This window comes from Lutra lutra, chromosome 14, assembly GCF_902655055.1.
Source record: "Lutra lutra chromosome 14, mLutLut1.2, whole genome shotgun sequence".
In the NCBI taxonomy this organism is placed as follows: domain Eukaryota; kingdom Metazoa; phylum Chordata; class Mammalia; order Carnivora; family Mustelidae; genus Lutra; species Lutra lutra.
The window spans coordinates 43073815-43099060 of NC_062291.1; the positions used below are offsets into that span (position 1 = coordinate 43073815).

Consider the following 25246-nt stretch of genomic DNA (forward strand, 5'->3'; position numbering starts at 1 on the left):
ATAGAATTTGTTAGGGATTAATGGGATAACAGTGTAGAGAGCACAGCGTAGTGTTCCAAAGAATAAATAATGAAAGCTTGCTATGGTTAACACCTGCAGGTTTCCACACTGGAACTTAGAGGCTGTATAACGGCAGAGTGAGGAGCACGCACCGGGACATGAGGGGGTAATCACACGCCGCAGGGCGTTGGAAGGGTCTCCCCGCAAGTGCTGTGTACAGGAGAGAAATTGTGTATTTAACAATAAGCAAATTACCATCGAGTGGTGGCTAATCACTTATTTTTAGAGTATAATTTGTAGTTGTACCACATGGAAAGGAAAGACTGATTATGACAATCACACGAGTGGAGAGCAGCTGGATAACTCAAGGACCGCCATCTTCATAGCTGTCAATCTTTCCCTCTCTAGGCAGGATGTGGGCTCTGAGATGAAACACCACCTCCTGGGGCTCAGTGAGGTGTCAGGGTTTAATGGAAACACTGTGCAACATCATTCATTGTGGGGGACTCCAAGAACTGAGCCAAGGGAGGAACACTAATCAGGATGTTGTCTTTCTGCCTGCCCAGCTGGGACATATTTTTATTAAAAAATTGAATAACTTTAAAAAGTGAGAATAACAAAGTAATAATACAAAATTGAAGCCTTTTCCAGGTGGAGTTATATTTCTCATTAGAGACCTAGAGTGTATTTTCTTCTACCACAATTTCCAGGCAAGGTCTTCCTTTATTTTTCTTTACCTGAGAGGAGTGCTATACCTCACACAAACACCTAATCTATATAGTTGAAAGCAATGTAAACTTTTATAGCACACTGGCACATGTGTCTTTCCACTCATTCCCTGAATTCTAATTCCCATCCCCCTATCTCAGGGATAATAGCAGACAGACTCTACCTCGAACTTTCCTTACTTTCACACATACCATATAACGTTGTAATAATGTGTATCATTTGTTTGACTTCATCTTGGAAGTGCCAAGTCTTATAGGTTTCTATGAACTGTCCATCATTGGTTTTTAAATAAAATCAGTTGAACCAGCATTCTATATACTGGGATACATAGTTCCTATCCAGATAAAGTCAGGAGTTACACAAAAGCTCACATTCCCCTGGATCATTTATATTTTAGTCCCCATAATCCCTCAGGTCCTGCCACTCTGGTCCTTTGCCCATCGTCTTGTGACCCTTGGTAAGGCATGACCTTGCTACATGGAATATTACAGTAAATTGTTAGCAGATGAAAGTTTGAAGGGAAATAACATGATGAGATAGAAGCGATCAATACCTTCTTGGATTTAGAGGATTTTCTGAGTTCATTGAACCTCCACAACTCTAAAGGACACAATGAAAGAAATTATTTTCTCATCACTTCCAATAAGCTCATATACTCCCATAAGTTATTGGAAATATTAGTTGAGTTATTCCAATCTGGCTGATGGGGCTCACATGGCAACTGTAAATTTTTGCAGGTTTCTTTTTGCTTTCAACTCACATGGGTAAGAAGTATAAGGCTGCCTGTAGAAGTCCTTAGTAGACTTGGGAAGTGCAAGACATGATTCAACTCTAAAAAATGGAATTGAGATAGGAGAGATGTTCCAGGAGACAGAAGCTAGGACAAATAATGATCATGACTGGGAAAAACAGAAGGAAAAAGGAAAAATGGTGCTCCCAGTAAAAACCAGCCCTAAACATAGGTTATCATTCTCTGAAATCAAAGATTTTAACCCAAGGAAAGCCCGTTAAAGATAGGCAGTGGTTGCTCTGATGTGCAGCTTTGATTCTCTTGAGCAATGAAGATCTTAGTCCTCCAGTTGCTAAAACAAATATAATAAAACTTCCCTTCCTCTGACCTGAGATAGCCCACCTCCAATGACAGGTCAATGTAAGGCTCCAAAGACTTAGATCTTTGCCCCAATTTAGTGAGCAAGGCCATGCTGGTTTCAGAGCATCCCAAGGGATTGGGATCTGCATCACTGAGACTGCATTACATTCCAATTTTTTCCCTGAGCCCTGTCCTGCCTCCCTTCCTATGATTCCACAGCTGTTGATCCAAAGAGCCTCCCGTAATAAAAATCCTTCATGCTGTCTCCCTCTAAGTGCCTGCTTTCCCAGGAACCCATCCCACAACATTACCAACAGTGCCTACCAGTGGACTTGTAATGCCTGATATTCCACAATTTAGATATCATTTCTTTTCTGATGAACTGGACCAGAGAAACTTAAAACTCAACGAACTACAAAATGTTAATGTTGACATTGTTAGGCTAGTAGGGTTCCAGTGTGGAAAGCCCTTATCTTGTCTTTCCCAGAGCACTGACTCTTGTGAGAGAGATAATGGTATTTTAATCAGACACCTCTCCTGTTCTGGTTCCCATTTGCTGGATGAAGGAAGAAAGAGAAAAAGTATGTGTGTTTGGGGCAGGGGTAGGTATGTGTAGAGAAGAAGCCTGATTCAGAAAGGAAAGCCTGCTCATTCTGGAATATTACTGAGTCAGGACTTGAGTGAGAAGCCAGTAAAGGAAAGCAAAATATAAAAGGATTTAGGAAACTGCAATCACACATTTTTATGAGGAAAATTCCTTTAGACGCTGGCATTTCTCAGACACTGAATTACAGAATTACTGGAAAGACAGTTAATGTTTCTACTACTTAATCCTTCAGAGAGTAACTAGGTCCTTACTCTGTGCCAAACCCCTTTTCGAGTAGAACCTCCTGATCTCCTGTTTCCTTCATCAGTGAATCCCTGATGGAATTTTGTAGCTATAATGTGCTTCATATAATGCTGATATGATAAATTTATTTTTAACAATACGCTACAGACTATCTCTTAGGAAATAGATAGATTATTACAACTGGATTAAAGCAACTAAAAGTACTGGAGATAAAAACTCCAAACAATTGAAAATATAAAAGTAATTTTTAAACAGATCTACATCACTGCTGTTGTAAATCCAAAAGAGTTAATGATTCTCAGAGCTTCCAAATCTGGTAGCAAACACTGTCACTTGCCTGTGAGAGATGCAATTAATACAATCTTTTTCTTTATCTTTGAGCCAATGTTCTAGTTTCTCTATAGGATCTGCCCATACAACTAAGCTTACTAAATGATGAGAAGGGGAACAGATCAACACTTTGCAGATGTTCTCACATTTCATTTCCACAGTATCCGTGGAAGTTAGCTTTTACAACACCATGCACAGATGAGGAAACTGAGGCTCAAAGAAGTTTAGGAAAACTGTCATTTTGATTTAGTAAATCAAAGCAAAAATGGTGGGTGGCAGAGCTGGGATTCAAATCAAATACCCAAGCCCATTCTCAGGAAAAGCTCTCTGCAGACCATGTACATACTCCACCAAAGGTTCTATCCTTGACAGAGATCTTGGGAAGAGTTAAAAGTTTGGGGTGGGCTGGACAATTCTGCTGTGTGTGTGTGCATATGTGTTTTTGGGTACTGAGTCTTCTGCTGATAGAAAATTAATGTAAAGTCCTTGGAAGAGAGCAGTTAATAAGGGAGTAATTTGTTACATCCTTATGGTTAGCAGCAGTCACCCATGTATGCAGGCAAGAGCACTTTGGTGAGAATCTGAAACTTGAGAATAGTCTCAGTGTTCCCACTGAGACGCTGTAGGAATATAGGCAAGTGGTTTGACAGTCCGAAGTGGTGGTTGAGAGTAATTCACCTCCACCACTTACTAGCAATGTAACTCTGGAAAAATTATTTAGCTTCTCTGTGCCTCTGTTTCCTCAGATATTACATGAGTATAGGTAATGCTCCATCACACAGAATTATCACAAATAATAAGTGATTTGATATATGGAAAACACTTAAAATGATGCTTTTAAGATGTTCTTTCAAGAGTTAACTATTTTTTAATTGTTATTTACAAAGCAGAAATAAAAATCTTCACATTCAGATCTAATGATAATAATAAATGAGCTATTTCTAAATTGTAGAAGAGGAAATATACTTACGGTGTATATGCAGGCTACATGATCAAGCTATACATGTTTGGAAATGTATATGAAACAAATAGAGATGTAACTTTGTTACTATGTTATATGTGGCTGTTAGGTCCAAGCTTCAAATTTTTCCACTGGTTACTTCAGAGCATTTCTAATTCTTTACCACTGAGCACTAAGGGTTTGGCACCTCTTACATTCCTGGGGGCCAGGACAATGTATTATGCTTCTGTCTTCCTTTGGCACACCATTGGGTGTGAATCCCAGGATGTTGATAGATAAAACCAGCTTCTCTCCAGATTAGAAGTTATCTGATGGGGCTGGCAGGTTGAAAATGAGGGAAGGATGTTCTTTGTTAACTGAGTTTTCCAGGTTTCACAAATGACAAATATAGATGTTGGGAATGAATGAACGCCCCCCAAATATGAATAGAATAAAGTGATGTAAGTATTTATGTGTTTATTTAAACCCGCAGGAAACAAGCTAAACAAATTCAAGAGCAGCTGAAAGAACCACAAAGTGGTAAAAACTACAGCCTCAAAGCATCCAGCACAATGGCAAAGTCAGAGAACTTGGCAAAAAATCACGTCCAGTTGCAAAGTGTAAGTTACCTGTCTGTATATCTCTTCCCCCAGCCCACCTCAGTGCTTCCAGTTCAGAAGAGATGGGGAGCTTGGGATCAGACTTGTAGATTTTTTTTTCAGTACTTTATTGATTTTCCTTAAATCATCTTGCAGTTCTGGGTGTGTGCACATGCACATGTGCAAGTTGAAACAGAAAAATTAAATCTCAGCTTTTGATTACACTGTGCGATATAAATTAATTTCTGGAAGCAAAAAGAGCTGTGGTTGTTTGTTCCATAATGACTTACATTCTTACTCTGTGTCAGAAAAATGGTGCTGGGTACTAGGGATCCATTGTTCTCTACCTTATGGGAATTTAACTGTAGTAAGAGATAAAGACACCAGAACCAGAGGGGTTTGTGGGCTGAGATGGTTGACAGTGCAGTAGATTGGAGAGGAAACCAAAAGGAGGTAGATGGGTGAAAGGTTCATTAGCTAGTCAAAGAGCAAAGGAAAAGAGACTAGGAGAAACAGAAAAAATGAAGCCATGTTATCCTGAGAATGTGTACTATATTCAAGCAACTCCAATTTAAGGGATGTGAGCGATGTCAAAGGTAAGACAGGTGGGAAGGGAGAGTGGTATTCTCAGAGCCAGTATGTCCTAATACCAAACCTTAAATAGGTAATAGAACTTGAAATATGAGCTCTTTGAATCCTACATTCTTTCTACAGTTGTTTTAATCATTTCTGCGATAGATTGCAAAACACTTAATTAAAGACAAGCAAATATCATCTAAGACATACGGAAATTTTCCTCTCAGGTTAGCAAATTCTTTGCCCCCATAAAAGATTGCGCTTCCAGATTCTGAGACACAAAAGGAAGGAACAAAGGCCCTGGTATAAACCTAGTCTTTGAGTATAATAGGCAATCACCCAGGACATATTCATGCCCCTCCAAATGCATAAATCACTGGGAATTTGTACATCATTTGTGATTCTAAAAAATCATTACCCAGAAAGTCACCATTTTCTATGCATAACAGATGTACTTAGATGTTTAGTGTGAATTCATAAATCAGAATTGCTTCCCAGCAAAGTTTTGTTAAACTTGTAATCATAGTTATGTGGGGACTGTTCTTTCCTGTAATAGAAGGGATGTTTTTTGCTAATGATTTCTGGGTATTATCTCGCCACCTCGCCACACAAATGCAGTGATGGAGGGTTTCAATCCCTTAGTAACTGGACCTGCTGAAGATAAACAAAGGCAGCCACTAGTTAAAACAGTAAGCACAGATTTTAATCAGTAATGTATTATTGCATTATGGAAGAAGCTCCAGCATGAGCTGAACTCAACTTCAATTTGCATAGAGTGGGGGACTGGTTGTTTTAAAGTAAGAATGAGGGAATAGGGAGAGGAGTTGGCAGGGTCTTGACAGAGTTGGGGAAGTGAAAAATCAGTGTATTTGCCAGCTGTGTGTTAGCTGGCAACTAATGGAGTTTAGGATTCTGTACTTCCACAGAGATGGGGAGACGAGGTCCTGTCCTTCCTAATTACATTTCAAAGATTTGGTTTTCAGGTCCTTGAGAAAGAAACTCCTGAGCTGGGGGAGACACATATACATCTCAAAATGACAAAGGGCAGCTTAGAGTTAGTTGTAAGCCTTTTTTCAAGTAAATGCTCCCAGAAAGGCAGGTGGGGGCTATTCCTCAGGTGTTGGCTAGAACAAACAGTACATGCTTTTGGAGGCTTTAGAGTTTTTGGTTTTGGTTTTGGTTTAGGTTTTCAAGCAGGCATTTTAAGGAAGGTCAGGGTCATTCTAGGGGTGAAGGCTATTAGAGGCTATGAAAAAACAGAGAGCGAGAGAGACTATATTAAAGTTTACTCAAGTATTTTAGTGTGGATATGAGTGAATGAAATCATTTGTGCTGGGAATCTGCAGTTCTTAGAGGCTGAAGTTAAGGTCCAGTAGAAAAGAGGTCTCAGAGGAGGCTATCTAGAGTATGGTTGGGAAGAGTCTCTGTCAGTCCCTCTATATTTTACAGGGTTGCAGTTAAAATACACATAAAATTTTGTATCCTTCATTTTCACCAAACAGATGATCAATAGCATTTTCTGTCTCTGCTTTATGCTCTCCATGAACTCATTTGGGAGATAGCGTACTTGTCCACAAAGTGGCCACTTCACAGTGTCCTCATCCTTCCCTCCTTGTGGACATTCCTGTTCTCTCCTATTGTTTACTGTTAAAGGAATACAAAAATAAACTACTCACTCATATGTTTCCCCACGCCTCGTTTGATTGGGATGATTAGAATTAGAATAGCAAGAAATTACAAAATTTAAGGGTTCCAACACTTGAAAGATTTGGGGGCACAGTGGATTTTCTTTTCTTTTTCTTTCCCTCTCCTCCACTCTCTGGCCCACCCATACCCACATTTTGTATGTTAGCCAGGGCAGTGGAGGGTGGCCTCAACTGGACCATTCCCACAAGACCCAAGATAAGATGTGGGAAAGTGGCTTTTTATATTTCTCCCGTTTTGGGTAAAGAGAATATATATATACATTTTTTTTTTCCCCTCTGAGTTGGGGTGTGGGCAGCTAGGACAATACATTTCAAGGAATCATCAGTTTTAGGCTGGGTTGGGAGTTCAGGCAGAGAATAGATAGGAAAGGAAGGCTTGTAAGGACCCTGAAGAAGGAGAGTGACGTGCATTGAGGAGACACAGGCATGCTGGCCATAGCATCCTACACTTTGCCTGCTTGGGCCCAAGGGACTGGCCTGAGCAGTCCCTTTAACCAGACTGGACTGGAATAAATAAGTTTCTTTCCCAGAGGCCCATATCAATTTCAGTGCTAGAAAGCAGCGTGGGTGACTACCAGCTTTGTTATACCTTTGTCAACATTTCTTTTGCTAATTTAATAGGAGAACATAATATTTTTTTAAAATTTACATTTAACTATTTGACTGTGTGGTACAATCTCAGTCCATATTATTTTGAGTCAAGTCTTCCATGTGGTGAGCTTTGTCCCTGCTGACACTCTGGCTTCTGTTTTTGTTATAAGAACCAAATAACAATTGGACTGTAGTTTTTAGTGTTGTGTATTATGGGAGAAAATAGTAAGGGAGAATATATATCAGTAATACATTGGAAAGGAATAGAAACTTTTTTTTAAAGATTTTATTTGTTTATTTGACAAAGAGAGCAAAAGTAGGCAGAGAGGCAGGCAGAGGGGGAGGGGGAAGCAGGCTCCCCACTGAGCAGAGAGCCCCATGCGGGGCTCCATCCCAGGACCCTGAGACCAAGACCTGAGCCAAAGACAGAGGCTTTAATCCACTGAGCCACCCAGGCACCTCAGGAACAGAAACTTTTAAAAGCGTTTGCTCTCCTTCCATATTATGCTGAAGACACGCAAGGATGAGTATAGATGACATCTGTGCTGCTGGAAGCCTGGTAGCCCTGGTTTCAGGGCAAGCAGCAATCTGATGTGTGGTTTAAATTTTCTCCGTGAATATTGGAGCAAATGTATTGAAGAAAATTCAGTAAAGCAGTTTTTTTTTTTTGTAGGTCTACATTTTTTTCTTCAACATCAATGTTAAAAGCTAACAATAATGAATGAAGTCGTGATCATCGTAATAGCAAATACCATAGACTGAGTACATACACGGAATCATGCTAAATGATATAAATACATTGCCTCATTTTGTCCTAACAATGATGACTTAATTTATTCCCACTATGTGCAGAAGAGGGAAATGGGACTCAAAGCTTGAGAAAGTTTCTCTCTGACAGACTGCTTATGAGTAGCAGAAAGCCAAACTCACATCTTTATATCGCAGTGCTTCAACAGGGGGCACTGTTGTCCCAGAGAACTTTTGGCAAAGTCTGGAGAGACTTCAGATGTTTTAACTGGAGAGGCATCCATGAGCAGAGGAGGGCAGAAGTGCTGGTACATATTCCACAATGTACAGGCTAGCCCTCCCCTGCAACAGAAAATTATCCTTCCCAAATGTCCAGAGTAGTGAGGAAATCCAGAGTCCAAGCTCAAGTTGCATAGTGTGTCCATTAGGAAACTCTGAATGCCCAGCCTAGGAGTTCTATCATTATTTCTACTACACAGAGGGTGATGGGTTATCCACTTACTTCCTAATCCTTGGGAGGGAAAATTTCCTGCTCAACACTGTATCAGGCAAATCTGTCTTTATTTTATCTTGAAGTCCAGGATAGCTACTTGAAATTCTTTGCAAATTGCAGTGTTTAACAAATGAATTGTCTGCGTGGTCTGGCATTCCCTTAAGTCCATTAAACATTCATGGGGAAGGGTTTCACTTTACAGTCATTTAACAAGATGTGAAACACCTAGTCCAGCGAAGCAACATGATACCCTGGAAATACTTGACTGGGAGGCAGCAGAACTAGACCTTGCATTGCTGTGGAAGTATCTAGTGCTTTGCCATCATTTACAGATGACCCATTTGTGACTCAGAGAGATGAACTGACCTCATTTACTGTGTTCCAGGTGAGAGAGAGAGCTGGAGTGAGCATTATAACCTCCAGACTGAATGACACTTCTTAGCCTGATTCAGGGATAAGAGAAGGTATTAAAAGAGAGATGAGGGGCACCTGGGTGGCTCAGTGGTTAAGCCTCTGCCTTCAGCTCAGGTCATGATCTCAGGGTCCTGGGATCGAGTCCCACATCGGGCTCTCTGCTCTGCAGGGAGCCTGCTTCCTCCTCTCTCTCTCTGCCTGCCTCTCCGCCCACCTGTGATCTCTCTCTGTCAAATAAAATCTTAAAAAAAAAAAAAAAAAGAGAGAGAGATGATCCCTTTTCTCTTAAAATCAAAAGAAATTACACCTAAGTGAGATATAAGGGAATAAAATTATACATCCCTTCCCACCCTTTTTTCAAGAACCCTCTCAGGAAAGATAGGTTTATGGGAGTTAATGTTCAATGAGGAAGAACTGGAAGATAATATTTGCATGCATTAGGAGAGTCTGAAAAATTTAATGCCTAATGCAACCTTGATAACTGGTAGAGAGAGGCATCCATTTATTCTGTAATACTTACTGAACACTTCTCTATGCTGGGCACTGTAAGAAGATCTGACAAAGTACAAACAGAAGAGATGGAGCCTGACCTGGGGGCGCTCACAGGCTTACGGTGGAAACAAGTATGGAAGCATATACAGCACTTGTTCTCGAATGTAGATACATGAAGTCAGGGAGCTATCTGGGAATGGAAAAGGACATCTAGGATGGTCTGGGGGATTACCGATCCTGCCCAAAGTCGGTAACAGACGAGCTGAGTCTTGGGAGAGGGGTCTAAGTTTGCCAGATAGTTGTAAGGGGGTTGGTTAGAAGAGGTAATTTCTTTATAGCATGAATCAGTGTTAACTTTGAATAGTTCTAGCTTAAAACTTAACCTCTTGTTTTAAATATATCAAGTTCTAACTTACTGATTCACTATAGATTCATAGATTCATCTATTCAAATAGATACTAAATATTTGGTAAGGACTAAACACAGCAATAAGGACCAGGGATATACTGATGAACCAAAATGACAGTGTCCTTACTTTCAAGGAGCTTACTGATTACTGTAGGTGAGAGAGATTAATCCAAAGACCCCACAAATGAATCTGCCAAGGCCTCCGGTCAATAGTGAACAGTCCTGTTAGAACTTATAGAAGGCAGGTCTGGAAGCTAACCTGACAATATAAGAAGAGCAAAGAATTCTCTCAGAAGAGGGAATGATGGCATGTGCTCAGTCGCCCTGGCTGAAAGGGGCACATGGTTGAGGTGAGAACGTGGGTCATAGGGGTTGGGAGTGAAGAGGAGAGCTTGCTATAGCCCATGCATAGAAAGGGTATCTTGCTTCCATGGAAATGGGCTGATGTTTGACTGCAAATGGCATAGCTCTTCCTGTGTGGAATGTGGTACAGAATTTCCCAACAGTACCAGTGGTCAAATTGTTTTTAATTACTTGTGTCAGAAATCATGCTTTAAAATATGCCATAACCATTCATTTTCACCACACTCTGGGCTCCTAAGTCAGACATCCAGTAAAGAACATTTTGACATAGGCACAGAGGAGCTGGGAGCAATGCAGAGAGAGAGAGACATTTAAAACCCTTTAAAAATATCCTCCTTCCTGCCTTTATTGCCTGGGGTTCCAGACCAGGTGATTATCAGCTCTGCCATCATTGCTTTCCAACACAGACATGCTTTCATTTAACCTTCTGACTCCTGCTGCGTGCATCGGGCAGACCTGGAAACAGCGTCGGTGCTCTACTTCCAACATGAGCCTGCTTCATTTGACAGGTCTTTTGATTTCGGTGCACCATCAACAATGTGTTAGGAGCAAGGCAGGTGATGGTGCAAACAACAGTGGAGGTCCTCAGCACGCAGGAGCCCCCCCACAAGGCAGGCTTTCGGGAAAGCCAATTGTGATGAGGGCTTCCGCAAGAGATAACGGTACTGACCGGGGCCTCTGTGGGTGTTAAATAGAAAATCAGCTCAGCTCATGTTGAAAGGACCAGTGAATGGCCTGTGACATCTCCTTAGTAAGTATTAAAGTGACATTTTGTACATTATACTAAATGAGGTTTTAACAAAACGTACAAACACAAAAAGTCAAGATCTGTATGAGTACAAGCAAAGAACATGGAGTCAACTACCATACTTTGTAGTAGTGTACAGAAATGTTTATGGAAAGAGCCAGACGGACAGCTTTCCTGGAGATATTATCTCATGGATAAAATCATGCAGACTGTCGCTCCTCCCAGGGATGGAAGTGTATACATTTTGGAAGGAACCATAAGAAATGTTTTCAGCAGGGGTGCCTGGGTGGCTCAGTGGGTTAAAGCCTCTGCCTTCGGCTGGGGTCATGATCTCAGGGTCCTGGGATCGAGCCCCATATCAGGCTCTCTGCTCAGCAGGGAGCCTGCTTCCTCCTCTCTCTCTCTCTGCCTCTCTACTTGTGATCTTAAAAAAAAAAAAGAAAAGAAAAGAAATGCTTTCAGCACAGAGCATAAACATGTACAAAGGCTATTATTGTGGTCAGTTAAGCTACCTTTAAGGAGCTTTCTTGTGGACTGTTTGCTGAGTGGATTCTACACCTTGAGACCTATAGCTGAAAATAAGAGACTGAATTTTATTGTTAGTCTCTAAATTCCTCTGCTCCTCCTCCTCCTCCTTCTGCTTCTTCTGCTTCTTTTTTTGGATTTGTATCTTTTTGCTTTTTCTTTCTTTTTTTTTTTTAAGTAGATTTATTTTCTAAGGCAGTTTTAGATTTACAGAAAAGTTGCAAAACTAGTACGATGAATTCCCATATGCACTCAGTTTTTCCTAATACCGTCATATATTAACATCGTACGTTTGTTAAAATTAATGAACCCATAGTGATGTCTTGTTACTAACTCAACCAGAGTTGATTCAGGTGTCCTCAGTTTCTACCTAATTGCTTCTTTTCCAGCATTCCCTCCAGGATACCACATTACATTTGGTTGTCGTATGTCCTCTTGGCTGTGACAGATTTTCAGATTTTCCTTGTTTTAGTGGCTCTGACAGCTTTTAGGAGTAGTGGTCAAGTATCATGTAGAATGTTCCTCTGCTGGAATTAGTCTGATGTTTTTCTCATGATTAGGCTGGGGTAATGGGGTTTGGGGAGAAAGAGAATGAAGAGAATCATATCAATATGATTTAGCACTATTGATGATTACTTTGTCACCTGAGATAGTAATTGCTAGGTGTCTCCACTGTGACCTTACTCTTCCCTTCCTTTCTATAGAGTTCTTTTGGAAGGAAGTGCCTCTGTATAACCCACACTTAAGTAGTGGGGAGTTATGCTCCCCCTTTGTAAAGGCAGGTATCTACGAAGTTATTTGGAATACAACTGCAAAGAGTTTATCTCTTGTTCCTCATTTATTTATTAATTCCATCATTTGAGAGTATGAATTCATGGATACTTATTTTATACTTCAAGTTACAATTTAATAAATGCTTTCTTCTTATTTTATAGCAACCTCTTTCAGCTATGGCCATTGGTAGCTCTTTCAGTTGGTCCCTGTGTCATTTTGACATACTTCGTCAGTTCAGGATAGGCTTTCTGGGGGTTTTTGTTGAGTATGTCATTGCCTCTAGGCTCTCTCAGCAGACAGATCAAAGATATATCTATCAGCCAAACAGTGTTTATGTGCAGTACTTTTGCCTTTAGTCCACAGATTCCACTCATTTCCAAAGTTACTTAGGACAGCATGGCCTTGTTCCCCACCTCCCACTAGTGGTCTTTCATGTATTTATATTAGAGTCAGTTTCTTTTAGCAGAATTTGTATTCCTTCCTACAATCTCCACATCTCCAAAATGATACTTATTTTGTCAATAGGTAGGTTTCTTTAATAGATATAGGGTGATTATATTTACCTAGTTCCTCTTGCATGAACTTTGCTGACATGTGTCTTTTAAGAAACTGGTCCATTTCAACTAATATATCAAATTTGAGGGCATACAGTTATTCAGTGTTCCTTTATTAACCATTTTCTGTCCATGGGAGTAGTAGTGATGGCCTCTTTCACTTCTGTTATCAATAATCTCTTCTTCTTCTTTTTTTTTTTTAAATTCTGGATTAGCCTGACCAGAGATTTATCAATGTTATTGATTATTTCAAATCATCAGCTTTGCTTTTGTTGATTTTCTTTATTCTTTTCCTGTTTTCAATTTTAATTAATTCTCTAAAGTTTATTATTTCTCTTTTGTTTACTTCAGGTTTAAATTACTCTTCTTTTTCTAGTTTCCTAAGGTGGAAATTTACATCATTGATTTTAGGTATTTCTTCTTTTCAAATATAAGCATTTAATGTTATTAATTGATCTCTAATCATTGCTTTGATTACCTAACGCAATTTTGTATTTAATTTTCTCACCATAGCATGTACCCTCTCTAATGTCCAACACCCAGCCACCCTTTACCCTCCCACCCTTCGCCCCTCCCACAAACCTCATTATGTTTCCTGCAGTTAAGAGTCTCTTATGGTTTGTCTCCCTCTCTGGTTTCGTTTTGTTTCATTTTTCCCTCCCTTCCCACACGATTCTCTGTCCTGTTTCTCAAATTCCTCATATCAGTGAGATTTTATGATAATTGTCTTTGTCTGATTGACTTATTTCACTTAGCATAATACCCTCTAGTTCCATCCATGTCATTGCAATTGACTAGATTTGGGGTTTTTTGATGGCTGCATAGTATTCCGTTGGGTGTGTGTGTGTGTGTGTGTGTGTGTGTACATATATATATCTCACATCTTTTTTATCCATTCATCTGTTGATGGACATCTAGGCTCTTTCCATAGTTTGGCTATTGTGGACATTGGTGCTATAAACATTCAGGTACACATGCCCCTTCGGATCACTCCATTTTTATCTTTAGGGTAAATACCCAGTATTGCAATTGCTGGGTCATAGGGTAGCTCTATTTTCAACTTTTTGAGGAATCTCCATACCGTTTTCCAGAGTGGCTAAACCAGCCAGCATTCCCACCAGCAGTATAGGAGAATTCCCCATTTTCTGCATCCTCACAACACTGTCATTTCCTGGCTGGTTAATGTTAGCTATTCTGACTGGTGTGAGGTGGTTTTTGATTTGTATTTCCCTGATGCCGAGTGATGTGGAGCACTTTTTCCTGTGTCTGTTGGCCATTTGGATGTCTTCTTTGCAGAAATGTCTGTTCAGGTATTCTGCCCATGTCTTGATTGGCTTGTTTTTTGGCTATTGAGTTTGATAAATTCCTTATAGATTTTGGATACTAGCCCTTTATCTGATACGTCATTTGCAAATATCTTCTCCCATTCTGTTGGCTGTCTTTTGGTTTTGTTGACTGTTTCCTTTGCTGTGCAAAAGCTTTTCATCTTGATGAAGTCTCAATAGTTCATTTTTGCCCTTGCTTCACTTGCCTATGGTGATCTTTCTAGGAAGAAGTTGCTGTGGCTGAGGTCAAAGAGGTTGCTGCCCGTGTTCTTCTCAAGGATTTTGATGGCTTCCTGTCTCACATTGACGTCTTTCATCCATTTTGAGTCTATTTTTGTGTGTGGTGTAAGGAAATGGTCCAGTTTCATTCTTCTGCATGTGCCTGTCCAATTTTCCCAACACCATTTGTTGAAGAGAATTTTTTCGATTGGATGATCTTTCCTGCTTTGTCAAAAATTAGTTGACCACAGACCTGGGCTCTCTATTCTGTTCCATTGATCTATGTGTCTGTTTTTGTGCCAGTACCATACTGTCTTGATGATGACAGATTTGTAATGGAGCTTGAAGTCTGGAATTGTGATGCCGCCAACTTTGGTTTTCTTTTTCAAGATTCCTCTGGCTATTTGGGGTCTTTCCTGGTTCCATATAAATTTTAGGATTATTTGTTCCATTTCTTTAAAGAAAGTTGATGGTATTTTGATAAGGATTGCATTAAATGTATAGATTGCTGTAGGTAACATAGACATTTTCACAATATTTGTTCTTCCAATCCATGAGCATGGAACGTTTTTCCATTTCTTGATAAAGTTTTCCTCAATTTCTTTCATGTGTACTCTGTAGTTTTCCGAGTACAGATTCTGTGCCTCTTTTGTTGGATTTATTCCTAGGTATCTTGTGGTCTGGGCTGCAATTATAAATGGGATCAACTCCTTAATTTCTCTTTCTTCTGTCTTGCTGTTGGTGTGTAGAAATGCAACTGATTTCTGTGCAATGATTTTATATCCTGACATTTTACTGGATTCCTGTATGAGTTCTCACAGTTTTCGAGTGGAGTCTTTTGGATTTCCCACGTAAAGTATCATATCATCTGCAAAAAATGGAAGAGTGACTTCTTCTTCACTGATTCTGATGCCTTTTATTTCTTTTTGTGGTCTGACTGTGAATTGCTAGGACTTCTAGTACTAGGTTGAATAACAGCAGTGATAGTGGACAGCCCTGCTGTGTTCTGGACCTTAGGGGAAAAGCTCTCCATTTTTCCCCATTGAGAATGATATTTGCTCTAGGTTTTTCATAGATGGCTTTGATGATATTGAGGTAGGTATCCCCATCCCTACCCACTGTGAAGAGTTTTGATCAAGAAACGGTGCTGTATGTTGTCAAATGCTTTTCCAGCATCTATTGAGAGTATCATATGGTTCTTATTCTTTTATTAATGTATTGTATCACATTGACTTGTGGATGTTGAACCAAACTTGCGGCCCAGGAATAAATCCCACTTGGTCCTGGTGAATAATCCTTTTAATGTACTGTTGGATCCTATTAGCTAGTATTTTGGTGAGAATTTTTGCATCCATGTTCATCAAGGATATTAGTCTGCAATTCTCCTTTTTCATGGGGTCTTTGTCTGGTTTGGGGATCAAGGTAATGCTGGCCTCATAAAATGAGTTTGGAAGTTTTCTTTCCATTTCTATCTTTTGGAACAGTTTCAGGAGAATAGGTATTAATTCTTCTATAAATGTATTGTAGAATTCCCCTGGGAAGCCATCTGGGCCTGGGCTCTTGTTTGTTGGGAGATTTTTGATGACTACTTCAATCTCCTTAGTGGTTATGGGTGTGTTCAGGTTTTCTATTTCTTCCTGGTTCAGTTTTGGTAGTTTACCTCTAGGTAAACTATTCTCTAGGAATGCATCCATTTCTTCCAGATTGTCTAATTTACTGGTGTATATTTGCTCACAATAAGTTCTTCTAATTGTTTGTATTTCTTTGGTGTTGGTTGTGACCGCTCCTCTTTCATTCATGATTTTATTAAGTTGGGTCCCTTCTCTTTTCTTTTGGATAAGTCTGGCCAGGGGCTTATCAATCTTATTAATTCTTTCAAAGAAGCAGCTCCTAGTTTCTTTGATTTGTTCTACTGTTCTTTTGGTTTCCATTTCATTGATTTCTGCTCTGGTCTTTATTATTTCTCTTCTGCTGGGTTTAAGTTTTATTTGCTCTTCTTTCTCCAGCTCCTTTAGGTGGAGGGTTAGTTTGTGTATTTGAGACCTTTCTTGTTTCTTGAGAAAGGCTTGTATCACTATATACTTTACTCTCAGGACTGCCTTTGCTGTGTCCCAAAGATTTTGAACAGTTGTGTTTGCATTTTCATTTGTTTCCAGGGATTTTTTAAATTCTTTAATTTTCCAGTTGACCCATTCATTCTTTAGTAAGATGCTTTTAACTTCCCTATATTTGAGTTCTTTCCAACTTTTCTCTTGTGGTTGAGTTCTAGCTTCAGAGCATTGTGGTCTGAAAGTATGCAGGGAATGACCCCAGTCTTTTGGTACTGGTTGAGACCTGATTTGTGACCCAGGATGTGATCTATTCTGGAGAATGTTCCATGTGCACTAGAGAAGAATGTGTATTCTGTTGTTTTGGGATGGAATGTTCTGAATGTATCTGATATGTCCATTTGGTCCAGTATGCCATTGAAAGCCTTTATTTCCTTGTTGATCTTTTGCTTAGATGATCTATTTCAGTGAGGGGGGTGTTAAAGTCCCCTACTATTACTGTATTATTGTCTATGTGTTTCCTTTTATTATTAATTGGCTTATATAATTGGCTGCTCCCATTAGGGGCATAGATATTTAAAATTGTTAGATCTTACTGTTGGACAGAACCTTTAAATATTATATAGTGTCCTTCCTCATCACTTATTATAGTCTTTGGCTTAAAATACAATTTATTTGATACAAGGATTGTCACCCCAGCTTTCTTCTGATTTCCATTAGCATGGTAAGATATTTTCCACCCCCTTTTAATCTGGAGGTATTTTTGGGTCTAAAATGAGTTTCTTGTAGATAGCATATCAATAGGTCTTGTTTTTTTTTAATCCATTCTGATACCCTACCCCTTTGATTAGGGCATTTAGCCCATTTACATTCAGGGTAACTACTGAAAGATATGAATTCCGTGCCATTGTATTGACTGTAAGGTAATAGTTACTATATATTGTCTCTGTTCCTTTCTGGTCTGCTACTTTTAGGCTCTCTCTTTGCTTACAGGACCCCTTTCAATATGTCCTTCAGGACTGTTCTGGTGTTTGCAAATTCTTTTAGTTTTTGTTTGTCCTGGAAGCTTTTTAAGTCTCCTTCTATTTTCAGTAAGAGCCTAGCTGGATATAGTATTCTTGGCTGCATATTTTTCTTGTTTAGTGCTCTGAATATATCATGCCACTCTTCTCTGGCCTGTCAGGTCTCTGTGGATAGATCTGCCACCAATCTAATATTTCTACCATTGTATGTTACAGACCTCTTGTCCTGAGCTGCTTTCAGGATTTTCTCTTTGTCACTGAGACTTGTAAGTTTTTCTATTAGATGATGGGGTGTTGACCTCTTTTTTTTTTTTTTTTTTTAAATTTTGAGGTGGGTTATCTGTGCCTCCTGAATTTTGATCCTTGCTCACTTCACCAAATTAGGGAAGTTCTCTATTATAATTTGGTCCAGTATACCTTGAGCCCCTCTCTTTCTTATTCTTCTGGGATCCCAATTCTAATATTGTTTTGTCTTATGTTATCACTTATTCTCTCAAATTCTCCCCTCATTGTCCAGTAGTTGTTTATCTCTCTTTTTCTCAGCTTCTTTATTCTCCATCATTTGGTGTTCTTTATCACTAATTCTCTCTTCTGGTTCATTTATCCTTGCAGTAAGAGCCTCCATTTTTTATTGCACCTCATTAATAGCTTTCTTGATTTCAATCTTCTGGAGAAATAAAATCCCTTTCTGGAGAAATAAAGGAACTAAAAGTTTGTGTTTATTTTAAATTCTATGTCTATCACCCCAACTTTTCTGTGGTATCTGAGTCAGGTTTGATTCTTACTTTATGTCTTCATATATATATATATATATATATATATATATATATATATATACTAGAATGCCTTATAATTTTTTTAAAAGGTAGACATGATACATTGTGTAATCCTAAGGTAAACAGATGTTTAGTGTAGATTTTATGTTAATCTGGTTAGCAATGGGTTTAATATTTGCTATGACTATAGATGCCAAAGGCTTTAAAATCTACTAGAGTCTTTTGTTTGTCTGTTTTTTCTCAGTCAATCCTGGATAGGAATACAGCAACTTAAACCTGAATCTCATGTTAAATGCTACCAACTGAAATGAAAATGATTCTTATAAAGTTTGTGAGAGAGAGGCAAAATCCAAAATAAGACAATTTGAAAATAAATTTGTGTTAATTGACCAAAACACAGAATTGAAAGCAACTGTATAACAACAATGAAAACATTTGAAAGAAAAGATTTAGAATACAGTATCTATTATAGACACTATTCAATTATTCTATTATAATAGAATATTATTCAACCAGAAAAAAAAAAGGTTGATTTTACTCAAAATTTTTATCCAGGATTTTGAACAAAATCTTTTAGCTTTCAGGATCAAAACTCTCATTTGAAGCAAAGTTTATATGCACCTCATATGTTGATTGCAACATTATTTACAATAACCAAATTATGGAAGCAGCCTAAGCATCCATTGATAGATGAGTGGATAAAGAAGATATGGGAGATAGATAGATATGGAGATAGATAGAAATATAGATACTTACATATACAGGATTATTATTCAGTCATAAGACAGAATTAACTCTTTTTTTTTTAAAGATTTTATTTATTTATTTGACAGAGAGAAATCACAAGTAAGCAGAGAGGCAGGCAGAGAGAGAGGAGGAAGCAGGCTCCCTGCTGAGCAGAAAGCCCGATGTGGGGCTCGAACCCAGGACCTGGGATCATGACCTGAGCTGAAGGCAGCGGCTTAACCCACTGAGCCACCCAGGCGCCCCGACAGAATTAACTCTTAACCATTTGCAACAACATGGATGGAGCTAGAGAGCATAATGCTAAATGAAATAAGTCACAGGAAGACAAATACCATATAATTTTACTCAAATGTGGCATTTAATAAACAAAACAAATGAACAAAGAAAAAAAAAAGAGAGAGATAAACCAAACAACAGACTCTTAACTATAGAGAACAAACAGATGGTTACTAAAGGGGAGGTATGTAAGGGAATGGGTGAAACAGATGATGGGGATTAAGAGCACAATATCTTGATGCATGGAATAGTTAGATCATTATATTGCACATCCGAAACTAATATAACACTATTTTAACTACACTAGAATTAAAATAAAAGTAAAAAGTGATTGGTATCCCACTCCCCCACCAAAAGCACAGATTCTGAACTAATGGCCCCAACATATAATTAGGCTATTTGACATGCATTGCTTTAAAAAAATGGCTTATTGACTTTTAATGATTCAGTGATTTCTCTAGAAATTATAGATGGTCCAGAAAAACCTAGCAAATGTCCCCATAGACCTCTCTGTAGGAGCAGATGCTTACCGCCTCCCATTTGCCACAGATGTCTCCAGATCATCTCACTTGTTTCTGTAGCTGAGCATTCCAGGCATCCAAGTTTGTCTTCTGAAACAATTTATTAGAGTAAAAAACAAACAAATCCCTAGTTGGTCTATTACTAGAATCTGAAGTTCAGATAGAAAGTTAGAATGTTGATTATATTCCAGTTACATGTCTATTCAATGCACTTTTCCCATGGATGGGTTGTAATAATTAACTTTAATTCATCAATAAAAAAGCACGCATGAAGGTATTTACATCATTTTTTGGATCTTTGTAGTTTTGGGTTATTAAAAATAGCCACTTTTTCCAAATCATCTCCTTATCTTCTTTTTCTTTTTCTGTGTCAATTTACTCCATTTTGCAAAAAGTCTGACCTGCTTCTTTGAGTCCATTTTGTAGAATTGAGATTGTGTTTGAAGACATGCTTATGACTGCCCCATGTGGTTTATTTTGGAAATACTTAAGAAGATAAGAGTAGAGATTGCTACCTTAAGGTTAGATTGCTACCTTAAGGTTAGTTATATAACCTTGACATTTTGCCTAATCTCAATAGCCTGTAATCATTGATACACTTTTCCCCAAAGAGAACATCCAGTTAATAGTTTTTTTTTTTCCGTTTTTTTTTTTTCGTGGTTTTTTTTTTTTTTTTAATCTGCATCCTGTGGGGTTGCATGGGAAACACACAACACAGTGCACACACAGAAATGTGCAGGTACATGTACATACAAAATATATATATGTGTGTGTATATGCATACATAGAGCTAAATATATGTATATATACATATACACACTTGTAATATATGTATATCTGTTTACTTCATTTTCCTTATTTATGCAATATTATGCATACTTCTTTTCAATGTTTGTGTAGTTTTTATTTGTGGATATTTCTATTGTGTCCAGTTGTTTTTGTTTTATTTTTATCTTCTACTTTGTTATTAAAAATTGTATCACTGGGGCGCCTGGGTGGCTCAGTGGGTTAAGCCGCTGCCTTCAGCTCAGGTCATGATCTCAGAGTCCTGGGATCGAGCCCCGCATCGGGCTCTCTGCTCAGCGGGGAGCCTGCTTCCTCCTCTCTCTGCCTGCCTCTCTGCCTGCTTGTGATCTCTCTGTCAAATAAATAAATAAAATCTTTTAAAAAAAAAATTGTATCACTGGTACATTCTAGTGATGACATTATTTTGAATTTTTACAATCATATTGATGATGGTAAGTCCTAGAAGTAACATTCTGGATCAAAGAGTGTGTATATTTAACATTTTGGAACATATTGGCCATTTATACCCCAACATATTAGTACTAACTCTAATTTTCTTGTATCTGTAACTTTACTAGAGCTTCTTGAAACTTAATTTTCTCTATTCTGATTTATATCCCTTTACAATTAATGAATGCAGTCATATACCTTTTCATATGTATATTGCATATCTGTCTTCATTGTTCTGTAAAATTCGTGTTCATACGCTAGTATGAATATCAATATTTCAAAATTTTCTCTGGCTTGGTTAGCATTCTAAAATTGTCATTTCTCAGGGTAGTTTTTAATCTGGAGTTTCTGGAAGAGAAACCAGCTAGCACTTGCTGCTGTTCAAGAGTTGTGTCCAGGGAAGATTAAAGTGGACAACGTGCTGTCTGAGATGCCATACGATATTTCCCTTGGGGCAAAGTTTTTCTTAATGTGTCATCTCTATAGACCTTTCCCAAAGGCTCCTGAGCCTTATAAGATACCACAGTCAAAGATGAAACCAAGACTTAGTAGGTATAAAGAGTGAAATGCCCACAAATTTCTCTTATTAAGTCCAGTAATTACTTGGCAAAGGCTGAAGGAGGTAATGATGGAGACCTGAGAGCAGGTACTCTGAATCAATATCCTTATAATTCTGAGAATGTTCTGAGGTTCATTCCGTCACTATTTATTGAACCCCTGCTATTTGTAATCCAGCTACTAATTAATTTTTTGTGTGTATAAAATGTATATCGAATAAAAAATACTTGTGTTTTCGCCGGTCAGGCAAAGTGTCCCATGGGTGTAGATTGAAATGAGAAGACATTCTTAAAATTCTAAAGTGAAGAACGCTCGTGGATGGACCTTATCTAAGCAGAGAGTGTGGGGGGAGGATGGAGACCATACTCACTGTGTGAGAAATGGGATGCCAATGATGTCTCTATCATTCTCCTGATCAGGTGACCATTGGACAAAATACTGGCAAGTTCAGTTCAGTAACTTCTGATATCTAGCTCCAGTATTATAGGCCCTCCTCTCATAACTCATTCTCCAGCTCAACTCTGTGCGTGTGGTTTTCCACAGTATTCAAAGGCGGAAAGGCATCCTGTGACTGCATTGGAGAAAATGATGGAGTCAAGTTTTGCCGGCCCTCAGTCATTCCCAGAGGTCCCTTCTCCTGACAGAGGAAGCCAGTCTGTCAAACACCACAGGTACAGGTAGCTACACATGGTGGGGATGGGCACGTTCATACTATGTCTAATGTTGGACAACACATGCCCATGAATGGCAACTTGATTCAGGAGAAATGATTGTTTTTGCTTCCCATGTATTTCTCCAAGGAGTGGATGCTCAAGCAGCTCACAGCAAGTAAACCAAAGCTAACAGCAGGCAGCCATGCCCCTGTAAGACGCCTGAGGAACTATTAACAACACCCATCAAAGCTGCAGACACAGACCAGTGAATGAAACAATTGCATTCTGAAAAACCATTAAAAACATGATTTTTCCTAGCCTGCCTTATCACCATCTGCAAATTTAATGACTAATTCTTCCCTAGGGAGCTGATCTGACATGCTCCAGGTCTTCCAACATGGTTCTTACACAAAGAAAACTTTTCAAGGGGAGGAAGCTTCGCAGGTCTTCTCCTTGGGTTTATAAGATCTGTTATGAATAGGGTGGCACTCTTTTGCAAGCTGACCATAGAAATTGGTTCTTTGGGGGAGAGAGCCAAAAATTAAGGTTATCTTATAAATGTCCTAACATTCTGAGGCCAAGCAGGTTTTTTAGCATCTTCTAGTCACATGCTGTGTTTCATATACAAAAATCTGAAACTCCGAAAATGCAGTCTTTTTTCTAAACCAAGTGCCAAAGTTTGGGACTGATGCTCTGTTTATGTGCATCTGAATGTAATATCCTCAGTCTTTGTGGAAGTTGTGCAGTGATTGAAGCTTCTCTTTCTTAGTGATAAGTACCATATTGTAAAATTAAATATGTAAATATAAATATAAATAAATATATGTATATGAAGGATTAAAATTTCAAAAAAGGAGAAGGTACAAAATAATAGTTGTCACTTATGTGGCGAGCATCGTAGAGTCATTATATTGTATCTCTGAAACAAATATAACATTGCATATCATCTATAGTTAAAAAAAAAAGAAAAACTTTAAAAAACAGCCAGTTGTCCCCAACAATGACAATATTGTTGACCCTTGGTTTTCACATACCTAGGCAATGTTTTGAAAACCTTCCTTGACTCTCAATGAGTCCCTTAAAAAAGGATTTTCTTAATGCTGACCGCGTTTACTGGGAGGTTTTCAGTCTCTCTGTATACTAATCCTCATTATGGGTTGGGGATTTTTTTTTCCCCCATTCTACGTGAGTAGAGACTGAGATACCAAAGATTTGATAAGTTTTTTTTTTTTTTTAATGGTTTAAATATTTTCAAGTTGGAATTGAAATACACTTGGCTGTTGGATTACTGCTTTAGTTATTAACTGCCAGTTTTGGGTTATATCATTTGAGGCATTTATAGATATTTCCTTGTTAAAAGAGCATTTGAGTTCACTGGATCTAATGGAAGTTCTTTAATTAGGGAAATAAGTCCAAAATTACCAGCCTTTTATAAGATGGATATTTTCTCCAAAACAGCATTTTCTCCTGCTGATTATAATACATGTTGAAGTGGTGTCCCATCCAGTCAAGTAAAATAATTATATATAATATTACTCTAGGACTATATTATACCATCAATGTTTTAAAGTTAAAATAGAAAAGAATTACAGTTTCTAATGTATTTGAGCTGCAAATACCTTACCCTATTCTTTGTCCATTGAGATACCCCCCTCTTAAACTTGGCTTCTCCTATGTTCCTGGGAACCACTCACAAATTAAATAAGAACATTTTTCAGAGATCTTCCCTTTTGTTTGGTTCAATGACACTGCAGTATTTGTTGGCATACATTGTGTCCTGATAGATAGGCAAGAGTTGATTTATAAAGTGCTTTTAGAACTTTGGAGATTATAGTTTAATATATCATGGCTTTTGTTTTGTAAAACATGCAGTAGACTTAAGTGTTTTCATGATTGATAACCTGGTTACTGATTTATATATTCTGCAAACTGCTCCATAACTTCCCGAATGCCATGGGGTTAGAAGGCTTGAATAGCTGATTGATCAGTAGGTGTAGAACTGTTTTTGCAGATGGGTCACTAGTTCACACTGGAAGACTCTGTTGTTTTGACAGTTTGGCTAGCTATGAATAATTAATTTCCTTTTTTTGCACTGCAAACATGACTTACTTGGGTAACTCATTACAACAAAGCTATTAATTCAAAGCCATTATTTCTCATGTTTAGTTCAAAGGGAAAACAATCCTCTTGCTTTTTAAAGAAAAAAATCTATTATGTTATGTCATACTTATTACATTTTAGCAATATAACTCTCTTAGAGACAGCACATATGGGAGGTTTTTAGAATGAAATAAGACCAGGGTTTTCAGTGATTACCATGAGCCTTCAAGTTGTCAGGTGTGGAGGAGGAGTCAGGGGAACTCATTGCACTGAACCCCTATTCCTGGCCAGGCTCCATGCATACTCTCTCTCTTTTAGCCCTAGTGTAGTACTATGAAGATACTGAAGCATGATCCGAATACCTTCCTTTGGCACCTCTCCTCCCCATACTAAGTTTTTACTTTTCTCTGCCTTGCCATGTACACTGAAAGAGCAGCAGGCTCTCTTGTCTGCTGTCAACTCAAAGCACAGGCAGGAGATAGAAGGATGGGGGGAGACCGAAGTCCTGGACTTTCTGTGCCCTCCTCCCTGCTTGCCTCAGCTATATCCCTCGTCCCACTTCTTGGGGCCACAGTGCCTGCCAGGTGGTCCTTTCCTTACAACTCCCCTTCTCTCTTCATTCTGATAATCTCCCCCACCCCTTGTCCCTTCAGTTGCAAGGATAGTAACAGTTTCCTCTTGTTACTTGCCCAGACATACAGTAGTACCCCATGTTAGCTTTTTTCCCCTCTCAAACAATGAAGACACCTTTGTAAATAGTAAAATCTCCCCAGTGACCCAAATTAGAGAATCATCTCTTTTGTTCAGGGATCTGGTAGAAATCCTTACCCCAGTAT

At 38.6% G+C, this 25246-nt stretch overlaps 1 protein-coding gene across 9 annotated transcripts in view; it reads left to right on the top strand.

Moving 5' to 3' along the window:
• The window catches only part of NRG3 (neuregulin 3), a 1069178-nt gene that overhangs the window by 1034503 nt on the left and 9429 nt on the right, over nt 1–25246 (top strand). For 6 of the 9 annotated variants that reach the window (XM_047703385.1, XM_047703386.1, XM_047703388.1 and 3 more), the window contains exons 6-7: nt 4433–4559; nt 22201–22328. In XM_047703385.1, the coding sequence (XP_047559341.1) occupies nt 4433–4559; nt 22201–22328 (255 nt within the window). Of the gene's footprint in view, nt 1–4432; nt 4560–22200; nt 22335–25246 lie in introns of all 9 variants that reach the window. The other 3 variants (XM_047703382.1, XM_047703383.1, XM_047703387.1) reach the window with 1 other exon arrangement.